The sequence below is a fragment of the Chlorocebus sabaeus genome, chromosome 14, assembly GCF_047675955.1.
Source record: "Chlorocebus sabaeus isolate Y175 chromosome 14, mChlSab1.0.hap1, whole genome shotgun sequence".
In the NCBI taxonomy this organism is placed as follows: Eukaryota; Metazoa; Chordata; class Mammalia; order Primates; family Cercopithecidae; genus Chlorocebus; species Chlorocebus sabaeus.
Window position 1 is genome coordinate 72,313,621 of NC_132917.1, and position 13,699 is coordinate 72,327,319.

At 39.9% G+C, this 13,699-nt stretch overlaps 1 protein-coding gene across 5 annotated transcripts in view; it reads right to left on the bottom strand.

Moving 5' to 3' along the window:
* EXOC6B (exocyst complex component 6B) overlaps positions 1 to 13,699 on the bottom strand; it is a 703,452-nt gene that overhangs the window by 323,770 nt on the left and 365,983 nt on the right. For all 5 annotated transcript variants that reach the window (XM_007970248.3, XM_073023072.1, XM_007970245.3 and 2 more), the window contains one exon: positions 5,707 to 5,841. In XM_007970248.3, coding sequence (XP_007968439.1) covers positions 5,707 to 5,841 — 135 coding nt within the window. The remainder of the gene's footprint in view (positions 1 to 5,706; positions 5,842 to 13,699) is intronic.

The following is a 13,699-nucleotide window of genomic DNA, read 5'->3' on the forward strand; positions in this document are numbered from 1 at the left end:
AATTTGCTCTGGTAGGGGAAGACATTTTCCAGAAGATATATCTATGCTGTTAGTTGCATAGGACACTTTGGTTGTGATTTTGAGTGCAATAGTGTAAACTCTGTACGATTCCTTCAGGCATAAATAGTACCAGTGGTATCTATAATTTCTTCAGTGGCTCAGGGTGCAATTATTAAATGAGGGTATGGTTTTGCTGTGGACTGTAACACTAGGTAGGTCAGTCTTTGAGCCCCAGTGACGGCAGCAGTGGCTAAGTATGTGTGTCCCTGGGCCCCAGGTTGGTCTGGCACCATTATTAGTGAGTCTAGATGGGCCAATTTTTGAGTTTCCAGATAGATTATTTGGATGCCAGCAGTGACAATAGCAGGTGGGGTGGGTGGGGAAGTTCTTGAACCCCTGGGCAGCCAGCTTTATGTGAATGATGACAATGGCAGTGGCAGAATCATCCTCTTAGTCCCAAGTGGTTCACAATGGTATTGGTGTTGGTTGTATTCAGCTGAGTGGGCTGGTCTTCAGGCACACAGGTGGTGCATGCAGGTAGGTGCCAGCTGTGGTAGTAGCAGTCATGTGGGTAGGTCTGATCTCAGGCACCTGGGAGGAGTGTTCAGGTGCCAATTGTAGTGGACTGGGCTAGGTGATCCTCTTGCTTCCTGTATGTTCTGGCACAGGGGTTTGGGGGTGGCAGGGCAAAGCTAAGCCAAACTTGCCCTCATGCCCTCTGATAATGAGTACAGGCACCAGATGCAGTAGTTAGTGGTGAGGGAATCCCTAGAAAAGTGATATGCTCTGATGGTAGGTGGCAGCAGCTGTGCTAGTTCCCTGCCACTGGGGAGGGCAATGCCACCTTCAGTACTGGGCAACCTAGGTCAGCAGGTGGAAAACACACACACCATTTTCACCACAGCCCAAGTGGCACTCTTTCCTTAGCCCCTCTGCGGTAGCTGACACCTTGCTCATGCCTCAGCCTCAATGGCAGCAGCATGCATCATGATAGCATCTCAGCCCCTGGTGTGGGTGGCCCCTGGTCACTGGCATCTAAGTTGGGAGGCAGCAAGCGTGCTTCTCCTGCTCTTCAGCCCCAGTAGCAGTGGTCTCCAGGATAATGTGCTATCTGTTGGAGGCAAGGCTCTAAGATGGCTGCTTGCTACAGCTGCTTAGGTCTCACAGAATGTGTGAGACTTGGTGTGAGCTCCTTCCCTGGACCAGTGCCATCACACAATCTCTCAGCATCTTCCAATGTTAGTTTCAGGGCAAGTGAGGGTCAAGAGACTCTCCTGTGGCCAGGATTTCAGGAGTCCATAGTGGAAATGGAAACCACTGAAAGTTTCTCATTAACCCTTTCCTCGTATTAAGGAGTCTCCCTCAGCTCCCAGCTGATCCTACTGAGTAGACTGCCTCATTTCCTTCCCTTTCCTTGGTTTAGGCATTTACTGTCACTTTTCTGTTGAATTACAGTGTTCTGTCTTGGATGATCTATTTGAAGTGTGATCATCTACTCATTATGCTGGTTCTTCTTAGTGGAGGAAGCGAGTATGAAATACCTCTAGTCAGCCATCTTGAAGCTTTCCTCTTTCATATCTTTTCCTTATCACATCATATCTATTTCCCTATGGATCCTCAAATTTATTAGCACAGAGTTACAAAGCGTCTTTTAGGAAGTCAATTCCTCTCATTCTGAACTGTGAGTAATGTGATTGATGTTGTTATTTCTTCCTTCTTTCCTTCCTTACCTTCGTCTTTTCTTTTCCTTCTTTTTTTAGTTCTTCCCTTCCTTTCAATGAAGCACAGTAGAATGTTTATTTTTTTAAATGCAACATCCCTCACTTGAAGTCTTTCAAAGACTTTAGAATAAAGTCCACATTATCTATTAATATAAAACAAAGTGCTTCTCAGATTGGCATTTATCTACTTCTGTATCTCACTGCCATCCTAATTCTATGCTGAATACTGGCTTTATTTTATCATTTAATCTTTGCACATGAAGTTAAAATATCCTTTACTCCCTCTATATCCATTCTCTCCCTAGAAATATCCTGCTGGTTCCAAGATCCATTCCAACTTTTACTTGTCTGGGAAGTCTTCTTTGGAGGTCCTAAAGCTGGAACCTCATCCTCCTTGGAATTCTCCTCTGTTGAGCCTGTCAATTTTGAAGTCCCCTGGAGCTCAATCCTCACACCTTTCCTCTATGTATACTCAAATCCCAGAAGAAAATCCATCCTATGCCATCAAATACCATCTTTACACTGGTGAACTCTAAATTTTTATCTCCAGCTATGATTTTGTCCTGCTAATTTAATACCTCTATATAGCTATCATTAAGTATATCGATCTTAATGTATCAAAAATGGAAGTCTTGATTGTATTTCTGCTTTTCAAATGTATTTTTCTCTAAGTGTTCCCTGTCTCAGTAAACAGTATTCATCCAGTTTGTTCAGTTCAAAAGTTTTGGAACTACCCTTGACTCCTGTCTTTCTCTTAATACAAACATCCAATCTAGTACTAAGACCTGCTATCTGTACCTTCAAAAATATTTCTTACTACTTCTGCCTCTACCACTCTAGTCCAAGTGACCATTATCTCTTGCCTGGAGTACTGCAACTGCCTCCCAATTAGCCTTTCTTCTTCCACTTTTATTAAATTACAATATATTTATTTCCACAAAAAAACCAGTATCACATTAAATAACTCAGATCATTACCCCCCACAATTCAATCTTCTAATGACATCGCATCTCATTTCAGAATACAATGTATAGTATTTACGATGGCCTATTGGGCCAGAAATAATCTAACTCCTGAATACGTCATCTCTTATCATCCATACCATTAGCGATAGATACATCATTGCCAGACTGACCCCCTTACTATTTCTTGAACACACCCATACCTACCACTGTGCTGTTCACTTTGACAGGAATGCATATCCATCAGAAATCCAAATGATTTAATTTCTCACTTCTTTTGGGTCATTTATTTTTTTCCTAGTTCTTATCACTACTTGCCATTATATTAGTTTTCTTTGTTTGTTTATCATCCACTAATTCATTAAAATATAAGCTCTGTAAAGTCAGGAGACTCACTTTTTTGTTCATACCTGAAACTTCCCCTGATTTGTAGTAGATACTGTATTAAAACTTGTTAAATAAATGAGAGATCGAATATATCCAATGTATTATTCCAGCATAGTGGCTGTCTTCTCTGTAAATCATAAACTTTAGGTCCAGGAACAAAGTACTTTTTCTGTCTCTCCCCAAGAATCTACCAGATGATTACATAGCAGATACGCAAGCAATATTTATTATGGAGTAAATTAATAAACACTTTCATTCTCTTTTGTAAGAGGGTGAGGAAAATCTTATGAATAAGGAAAGCTAAGGACGCCAGCTTAATTATGTCATACATGGCAGAAATAAGAGGGAACTCTGCAAGAAAATACCTTAAAGACCTTCAGACTCTTTCTACCCCTTTTCCAGCATAAAGGTTTCCATCTGCAAGGGAAAGTTTTCTGGAAACAGTAGCTTAGGAAAATACACAACATGTAGCCGTTATAATTGCCATGTTTATATTGAGTTCTGGGTTAGCTAGTCTGAAACAGCCCTGGTAAAAATAAATTTTCAGTGTGTTTTAAGCAATCAGTGTTTCCAATATGCACTGTCAACATGACCTTTAGTGGTCTCCAGAACTTCTCCTTCACTAAGTATTTAACTGGCTGTTCAGCCGCTATGGCTTCCTGTCTGCCTTTAATTTTCCCTCAGCATTTTTTCATGCTAGAGCAACAACAAAATACACAAGCCATCCTTTGAGAGAATTTCTGAACATAATTTGAAAAGCTATTGACACAAAAAAATTGAGACAGGTTGACAGAAAGAGTATCAGTGGATACCACATATTCTCCATTTGATAGACAAATGAACCTTACATTCTAATTCCCTAACTCCCTATTATCTACTTAACACTGAACTATTTCTTTTACATTTTCTTTCCTCGAGAAATTTTGGCTTTCACAGAAGAGCAAATATAGAAATTTTTTTTGATAAATCTAATGCCCAAGCTCCATAATAATGCTATTATTTGAGAGTAATTATAATTCCTATAAAACTGCCTGAGGTCATTCTGAAGCTCTGAAAGCTTTTGTGGCATTTTCATACTCATTCTCAGGGCCTTTTTATTAAATCATTCTTTTCCTCACTAAAAGAACATCAAAATTAATATCATTAGACATTATTGAAAAATTAGGAAGTCACAATATGAGCATAACATTATGTGTAATGAATTTTGATTTAAGTAATTTTATTGTCATTTTGAAACAAAGAATTTATAGTCATTTAATGAATGTGTAACTTAACCTAGCAGTTGACCTAATCGCATAGATACATAAAGAATACTTTCTGATTCAACATTGCGTTTTTTCAAACAATAGAAAAATAGTAAGTCATACCAAAAATTTTTATCTGTCAAAAAGCATAATAGCAGTATGAATCAAATTTGATTTCTTCTCTTGCGCCTACAATTAAAAGAATGTACCAAAAATAGAGAAAAAGGATAAGATGATGGGAAAAAGCAGACAAAAGGGGACATAAATCACGGTTCCAACTCTGCAATTGTACATTTAATTAATATCAATTTCTGGATTTCAAAAGGGTGATATAGAATATGTTTCAAAACTAAAACAATCAAATAACAATATAAACAAAAAATCAAACCATATAAGTAGCCTATATGTTAGATCTACATTTTTAATGTTTGAGATGTTGTCCTATTACTTTTGCTGCTTAATACCTATTTAAAGCTCACATAATATGAAGGAGTTTATTAAAGCTGCTCTGAGCTATAGCATTTACCCTCCAGAAACTCATCTACCATCAATCCTTCTTTTGTTCTACCTGACTGTCATTTCTTCCCATTTGATTCAGCTCTTGATCAAAACTAGTGCTGTGGACATATGAAATTACAAAATTGCTAACTAGAAAAGCAGGGACAGAAATTCCTCACTAAAAAGTAAGATTAAAAAATTGATCACAGGGCCGGGTACAGTGGTTCATGCCTGCAAACCCAGCATTTTACAAAGCCAAGGTGGGTGGATCGTTTGAGCCCAGGAATACGAGACCAGCCTGGGCAACATGGCAAAACCCCATCTCTACTAAAAATACTAAAAATTAGCCAGACATGGTGGCACACGCCTGTTATCCCAACTACTTGGGAGGATGAGACATGAGAATTGCTTGAATCCAGGAGGCAGGGGTTACGGTGAGCCAAGATTGCACCACTGCACTCCAGTCTGGGCAACAGAGCAAGATTTGGTTTAAAAAAAAAAAAAAATTGGTCACAGGATACAGAGAGCAGGGGACAGTTTAGAAAATTTTAATGAATGTTAATGTCAGCCATAACTATGATTATCTAGATCATATTTAAGAACTGTTGACTGATGGGGGCTCAACTTAGGAAATAGTGATTTACATGTACAAAACATAAGGAAGGGTTTACAGACACAGTTGTAGTTGTTTTGTTTTGTTTTGTTTAAACACCCAAAAACTAGGACTGGTATTTATTTCTTCAAAGAAAATAGAGAAGGGAAACCAAACATATCATAAACACTTATTCTCAAGAGCATGCTATAAACCATCTTGCAGAAACAAAGCCATGTTAGGTAGAATGTCCCAGACTGTGTACACCAGAAGCAGTTCCACTGTACCGCAGGGCCTCTCACCTTAAAAGTTGTGGTGCCATAGAGCTTGGTAGTGTGAACTGTTTCTGGAAGCACATTAGTGATGTTGGTGATAAATTCTTCCAAGTACTTACAGGATTTCTCCAAATGTGTTGTATTGATAATAATCTGGACAAGCTAGAAAACAACAAACACAGGTAAAAGTCATTTGACTACTCACCCCAGGATGAATGGTTCAATATGAATCTGCCGGTACAAGACAAATGAAAGGCATGATGGAAAAGGCCATCAACATTCTGGTAAGGGGTATGTTAAAGCATGGGCTTTCATGTTACCACTTCTAGGAAGTTTTTGATATGGTCAGGCTTTGTGTCCCCACCCAAATCTCATCTTGAATTGTAATCCCCATAATCCCACATATCAAGGAAGAGACCAGGTGGAGGTAATTGAATCATGGGGGCAATTTCCCCCATGCTATTCTTGTGATAGTGAGTGAGTTCTCACAGATCTGATAGTTTTATAAGGGGCTCTTCCCCCTTTACTCACACTTCTCCTTCTTGCCACCCTGTGAAGAAGTCCTTTGCTTCCCCTTTGCCTTCCACCATGATTATAAGCATCCTGAGGCCTCCCAAGCCATGCTGAACTGTGAGTAAATTAAACTTTTTTCCTTTATAAATTACCCAGTCTCGGGCAGTTCTTTATAGCAGTATGAAAATGGACTAATACAGCCGTCCTAGCATTCCAAAACCTTTTGTATTTCCCCGTATTATGGGAACAACTTATCACTGTATTCTAAAAGTATGTTTTCTTCTGTTTAAAAAGATTAGACTAAGAACAAAAACTGCTACTGTTTAGCATGATGCCTTCCAACTAAAACATTGCCAAATGAACTAAACAAATAAATGATAACCAAAAGAATAGGAATCATTACAATGGCAACAATTCAAAATTAGGCATAATGAACAGAGAGATGTTAGGAGAGATTACAATATGTTAATAAACGACAACGGTTTGTGAAAGAAAGAACATGGGCATCAAAGTGAAAGTAACCAGGGAATTAATGACTTACTTTATTATTATTACCTTCTGATCTGGGGAAATTTTCTTTACTTTTATAACCCTATTTCCTTATCTGTAAAATGTCAATAATAATGTCTACTTCACAGAGTTACTGTGAGGATTAAATATTCTGTTGTTAACACTATTTCCCTTTTCTTACATAGAACAGATCACTAAAAATACAGTACTGGTAAAAAAAAAAAAAGTTGTCTTCTATAAATTACTTAAAGAGGAAGATAAAGAACAACTATTATTGTCTGTATAGAATTAAGGATTCTAAAGATTAACTTTGTGATTCATTTTCCTACACTGTTTTCCCATACACTTGGAAAAGTAGTTAAAGGGACATAATTATAACTTCCATTTTATTATAACAGAAATGAAAATGAAGTGATTTTCTTTAGATCACATAGCCTAAATGGAACTAATACTACGTCCTGTACCTTCCAATTATGGACTCATCTAAATCACTCTGCCAGTGCCTTTAGCATAAGCATAATATGGCAGCAATGAAGTGCTGCAAGATTGTGTACATTAAACTAAAATATAAGATTCAGGGCCTGCAATCAACTAGACTCCAATATGCTCTGATTCTACTGTCTGTAAAAAGAAGAGGAAAAAAAGTGGTATCTATTAATTATTTCTTAACTATTAAATTATCCAAACTGTTCATATTCGTTAGAGTCTAAAAGAAATACAAACAGGAAATAGAATGGAAATCTTTTTGTCTCTCTTTTCTACATCTTTACTTTGCATTTTCACAAAAATATGCCTGATGGTGAGGTTGTGGCAAGTAGGGGGGAGTTTTGGCATGTAAGGCAATGAATTAATCTAGGTCTTTTGGTCTAGTGAGACAGTGAGCCAAGAGGGTGGAGGGGGGGTGGTGGATGGTGGCATATGACACAAAGCAGAAATTGGAACTAAAGATGAGGGTGGGGGGGGGCGGAGCAAGATGGCCTAATAGGAACAGCTCCAGTCTCCAGCTCCCAGCGCAAGCGACACAGAAGACCGGTGATTTCTGCATTTTCAACTGAGGTACTGGGTTCATCTCACTGGGCAGTGCCAGACGATTGGTGCTGGTCAGCTGCTGCAGCCCGACCAGCGAGAGCTGAAGCAGGGCGAGGCATTGCCTCACCTGGGAAGCGCAAGGGGGAAGGGAATCCCTTTTCCTAGCCAGGGGAACTGAGACACACAACACCTGGAAAATCGGGTAACTCCCACCCCAATACTGCGCTTTAAGCAAACAGGCACACCAGGAGATCATATCCCACACCTGGCCGGGAGGGTCCCACACCCACGGAGCCTCCCTCATTGCTAGCACAGCAGTCTGTGATCTACCGGCAAGGCAGCAGCGACGCTGGGGGAGGGGCGCCCGCCATTGCTGAGGCTTAAGTAGGTAAACAAAGCTGCTGGGAAGCTCGAACTGGGTGGAGCTCACAGCAGCTCAAGGAAACCTGCCTGTCTCTATAGACTCCACCTCTGGGGACAGGGCACAGTAAACAATAACAAACGAAGCAGAAACCTCTGCAGACGCAAACGACTCTGTCTGACAGCTTTGAAGAGAGCAGTGGATCTCCCAACACGGAGGTTGAGATCTGAGAAGGGACAGACTCCCTGCTCAAGTGGGTCCCTGACCCCTGAGTAGCCTAACTGGGAGACATCCCCCACTAGGGGCAGTCTGACACCCCACACCTCACAGGGTGGAGTACACCCCTGAGAGGAAGCTTGCAAAGCAAGAATCAGACAGGTACACTCACTGTTCAGAAATATTCTATCTTCTGCAGCCTCTGCTGCTGATACCCAGGCAAACAGGGTCTGGAATGGACCTCAAGCAATCTCCAACAGACCTACAGCTGAGGGTCCTGACTGTTAGAAGGAAAACTATCAAACAGGAAGGACACCTACATCAAAACCCCATCAGTACATCACCATTTTCAAAGACCAGAGGCAGATAAAACCACAAAGATGGGGAAAAAGCAGGGCAGAAAAGCTGGAAATTCAAAAAATAAGAGCGCATCTCCCCCGGCAAAGGAGCGCAGCTCATCACCACCAAGGGATCAAAGCTGGACGGAGAATGACTTTGACGAGATGACGGAAGAAGGCTTCAGTCCATCAAATTTCTCAGAGCTAAAGGAGGAATTACGTACCCAGCGCAAAGAAACTAAAAATCTTGAAAAAAAAGTGGAAGAATTTATGGCTAGAGTAATTAATGCAGAGAAGGTCATAAACGAAATGAAAGAGATGAAAACCATGACACGAGAAATACGTGACAAATGCACAAGCTTCACTAACCGACTCGATCAACTGGAAGAAAGAGTATCAGCGATTGAGGATCAAATGAATGAAATGAAGCGAGAAGAGAAACCAAAAGAAAAAAGAAGAAAAAGAAATGAACAAAGCCTGCAAGAAGTATGGGATTATGTAAAAAGACCAAATCTACGTCTGATTGGGGTGCCTGAAAGTGAGGGGGAAAATGGAACCAAGTTGGAAAACACTTCTCAGGATATCATCCAGGAGAACTTCCCCAACCTAGTAGGGCAGGCCAACATTCAAATCCAGGAAATACAGAGAATGCCACAAAGATACTCCTCGAGGAGAGCAACTCCAAGACACATAATTGCCAGATTCACCAAAGTTGAAATGAAGGAAAAAATCTTAAGGGCAGCCAGAGAGAAAGGTCGGGTTATCCACAAAGGGAAGCCCATCAGACTAACAGCAGATCTCTCAGCAGAAACTCTACAAGCCAGAAGAGAGTGGGGGCCAATATTCAACATTCTTAAAGAAAAGAATTTTCAACCCAGAATTTCATATCCAGCCAAACTAAGTTTCATAAGTGAAGGAGAAATAAAATCCTTTACAGATAAGCAAATGCTTAGAGATTTTGTCACCACTAGGCCTGCCTTACAAGAGACCCTGAAGGAAGCACTAAACATGGAAAGGAACAACTGGTACCAGCCATTGCAAAAACATGCCAAAATGTAAAGACCATCGAGGCTAGGAAGAAACTGCATCAACTAACGAGCAAAATAACCAGTTAATATCATAATGGCAGGATCAAGTTCACACATAACAATCTTAACCTTAAATGTAAATGGACTAAATGCTCCAATGAAAAGAAACAGACTGGCAAACTGGATAAAGAGTCAAGACCCATCAGTCTGCTGTATTCAGGAGACCCATCTCACATGCAGAGACATACATAGCCTCAAAATAAAGGGATGGAGGAAGATTTACCAAGCAAATGGAGAACAAAAAAAAGCGGGGGTTGCAATACTAGTCTCTGATAAAACAGACTTTAAACCATCAAAGATCAAAAGAGACAAAGAAGGCCATTACATAATGGTAAAGGGATCAATTCAACAGGAAGAGCTAACTATCCTAAATATATATGCACCCAATACAGGAGCACCCAGATTCATAAAGCAAGTCCTTAGAGACTTACAAAGAGACTTAGACTCCCATACAATAATCATGGGAGACTTCAACACTCCACTGTCAACATTAGACAGATCAACGAGACAGAAAGTTAACAAGGATATCCAGGAATTGAACTCATCTCTGCAGCAAGCAGACCTAATAGACATCTATAGAACTCTCCACCCCAAATCAACAGAATATACATTCTTCTCAGCACCACATCGTACTTACTCCAAAATTGACCACGTAATTGGAAGTAAAGCACTCCTCAGCAAATGTACAAGAACAGAAATTATAACAAACTGTCTCTCAGACCACAGTGCAATCAAACTAGAACTCAGGACTAAGAAACTCAATCAAAACCGCTCAACTACATGGAAACTGAACAACCTGCTCCTGAATGACTACTGGGTACATAATGAAATGAAGGCAGAAATAAAGATATTCTTTGAAACCAATGAGAACAAAGATACAACATACCAGAATCTCTGGGACACATTTAAAGCAGTGTGTAGAGGGAAATTTATAGCACTAAATGCCCACAAGAGAAAGCAGGAAAGATCTAAAATTGACACTCTAACATCGCAATTAAAAGAACTAGAGAAGCAAGAGCAAACACATTCGAAAGCTAGCAGAAGGCAAGAAATAACCAAGATCAGAGCAGAACTAAAGGAGATAGAGACACAAAAAACCCTCCAAAAATTCAATGAATCCAGGAGTTGGTTTTTTGAAAAGATCAACAAAATTGACAGACCGCTAGCAAGACTAATAACGAAGAAAAGAGAGAAGAATCAAATCGACGCAATTAAAAATGATAAAGGGGATATCACCACCGACCCCACAGAAATACAAACTACCATCAGAGAATACTATAAACACCTCTACGCAAATAAACTGGAAAATCTAGAAGAAATGGATAATTTCCTGGACACTTACACTCTTCCAAGACTAAACCAGGAAGAAGTTGAATCCCTGAATAGACCAATAGCAGGCTCTGAAATTGAGGCAATAATTAATAGCCTACCAACCAAAAAAAGTCCAGGACCAGTTGGATTCACAGTTGAATTCTACCAGAGGTACAAGGAGGAGTTGGTACCATTCCTTCTGAAACTATTCCAATCAAGAGAAAAAGAGGGAATCCTCCCTAACTCATTTTATGAGGCCAACATCATCCTGATACCAAAGCCTGGCAGAGACACAACAAAAAAAGAGAATTTTAGACCAATATCCCTGATGAACATCGATGCAAAAATCCTCAATAAAATACTGGCAAACCGGATTCAGCAACACATCAAAAAGCTTATCCACCATGATCAAGTGGGCTTCATCCCTGGGATGCAAGGCTGGTTCAACATTCGCAAGTCAATAAACATAATCCAGCATATAAACAGAACCAAAGACAAGAACCACATCATTATCTCAATAGATGCAGAAAAGGCTTTTGACAAAATTCAACAGCCCTTCATGCTAAAAACGCTCAATAAATTCGGTATTGATGGAACATACCTCAAAATAATAAGAGCTATTTATGACAAACCCACAGCCAATATCATACTGAATGGACAAAAACTGGAAAAATTCCCTTTGAAAACTGGCACAAGACAGGGATGCCCTCTCTCACCACTCCTATTCAACATAGTGTTGGAAGTTCTGGCTAGGGCAATCAGGCAAGAGAAAGAAATCAAGGGGATTCAGTTAGGAAAAGAAGAAGTCAAATTGTCCCTGTTTGCAGATGACATGATTGTATATTTAGAAAACTCCATTGTCTCAGCCCAAAATCTCCTTAAGCTGATAAGCAACTTCAGCAAAGTCTCAGGATACAAAATTAATGTGCAAAAATCACAAACATTCTTATACACCAGTAACAGACAAACAGAGAGCCAAATCAGGAATGAACTTCCATTCACAATTGCTTCAAAGAGAATAAAATACCTAGGAATCCAACTCACAAGGGATGTAAAGGACCTCTTCAAGGAGAACTACAAACCACTGCTCAGTGAAATAAAAGAGGACACAAATAAATGGAAGAACATACCATGCTCATGGATAGGAAGAATCAATATCGTGAAAATGGCCATACTGCCCAAGGTAATTTATAGATTCAATGCCATCCCCATCAAGCTACCAATGAGTTTCTTCACAGAATTTGAAAAAACTGCTTTAAAGTTCATATGGAACCAAAAAAGAGCCCGCATCTCCAAGACAATCCTAAGTCAAAAGAACAAAGCTGGAGGCATCACGCTACCTGACTTCAAACTATACTACAAGGCTACAGTAACCAAAACAGCATGGTACTGGTACCAAAACAGAGATATAGACCAATGGAACAGAACAGAGTCCTCAGAAATAATACCACACATCTACAGCCATCTGATCTTTGACAAACCTGAGAGAAACAAGAAATGGGGAAAGGATTCCCTATTTAATAAATGGTGCTGGGAAACTTGGCTAGCCATAAGTAGAAAGCTGAAACTGGATCCTTTCCTTACTCCTTATACGAAAATTAATTCAAGATGGATTAGAGACTTAAATGTTAGACCTAATACCATAAAAATCCTAGAAGAAAACCTAGGTAGTACCATTTAGGACATAGGCATGGGCAAAAACTTCATGTCTAAAACACCAAAAGCAACGGCAGCAAAAGCCAAAATTGACAAATGGGATCTCATTAAACTAAAGAGCTTCTGCACAGCAAAAGAAACTACCATCAGAGTGAACAGGCAACCTACAGAATGGGAGAAAATTTTTGCAATCTACTCATCTGACAAAGGGCTAATATCCAGAACCTACAAAGAACTCAAACAAATTTACAAGAAAAAAACAAACAACCCCATCAAAAAGTGGGCAAAGGATATGAACAGACAGTTCTCAAAAGAAGACATTCATACAGCCAACAGACACATGAAAAAATGCTCGTCATCACTGGCCATCAGAGAAATGCAAATCAAAACCACAATGAGATACCATCTCACACCAGTTAGAATGGCGATCATTCAAAAGTCAGGAAACAACAGGTGCTGGAGAGGATGTGGAGAAATAGGAACACTTTTACACTGTTGGTGGGATTGTAAACTAGTTCAACCATTATGGAAAACAGTATGGCGATTCCTCAAGGATCTAGAACTAGATGTACCATATGACCCAGCCATCCCATTACTGGGTATATACCCAAAGGATTATAAATTATGCTGCTATAAAGACACATGCACACGTATGTTTATTGCAGCACTACTCAAAATAGCAAAGACTAGGAATCAACCCAAATGTCCATCAGTGACAGATTGGATTAACAAAATGTGGCACATATACACCATGGAATACTATGCAGCCATAAAAAAGGATGAGTTTGTGTCCTTTGTAGGGACATGGATGCAGCTGGAAACCATCATTCTTAGCAAACTATCACAAGAACAGAAAACCAAACACCGCATGTTCTCACTCATAGGTGGGAACTGAACAATGAGATCACTTGGACTCGGGAAGGGGAACATCACACACTGGGGCCTATCATGGGGAGGGGGGAGGGGAGAGGGATTGCATTGGGAGTTATACCTGATGT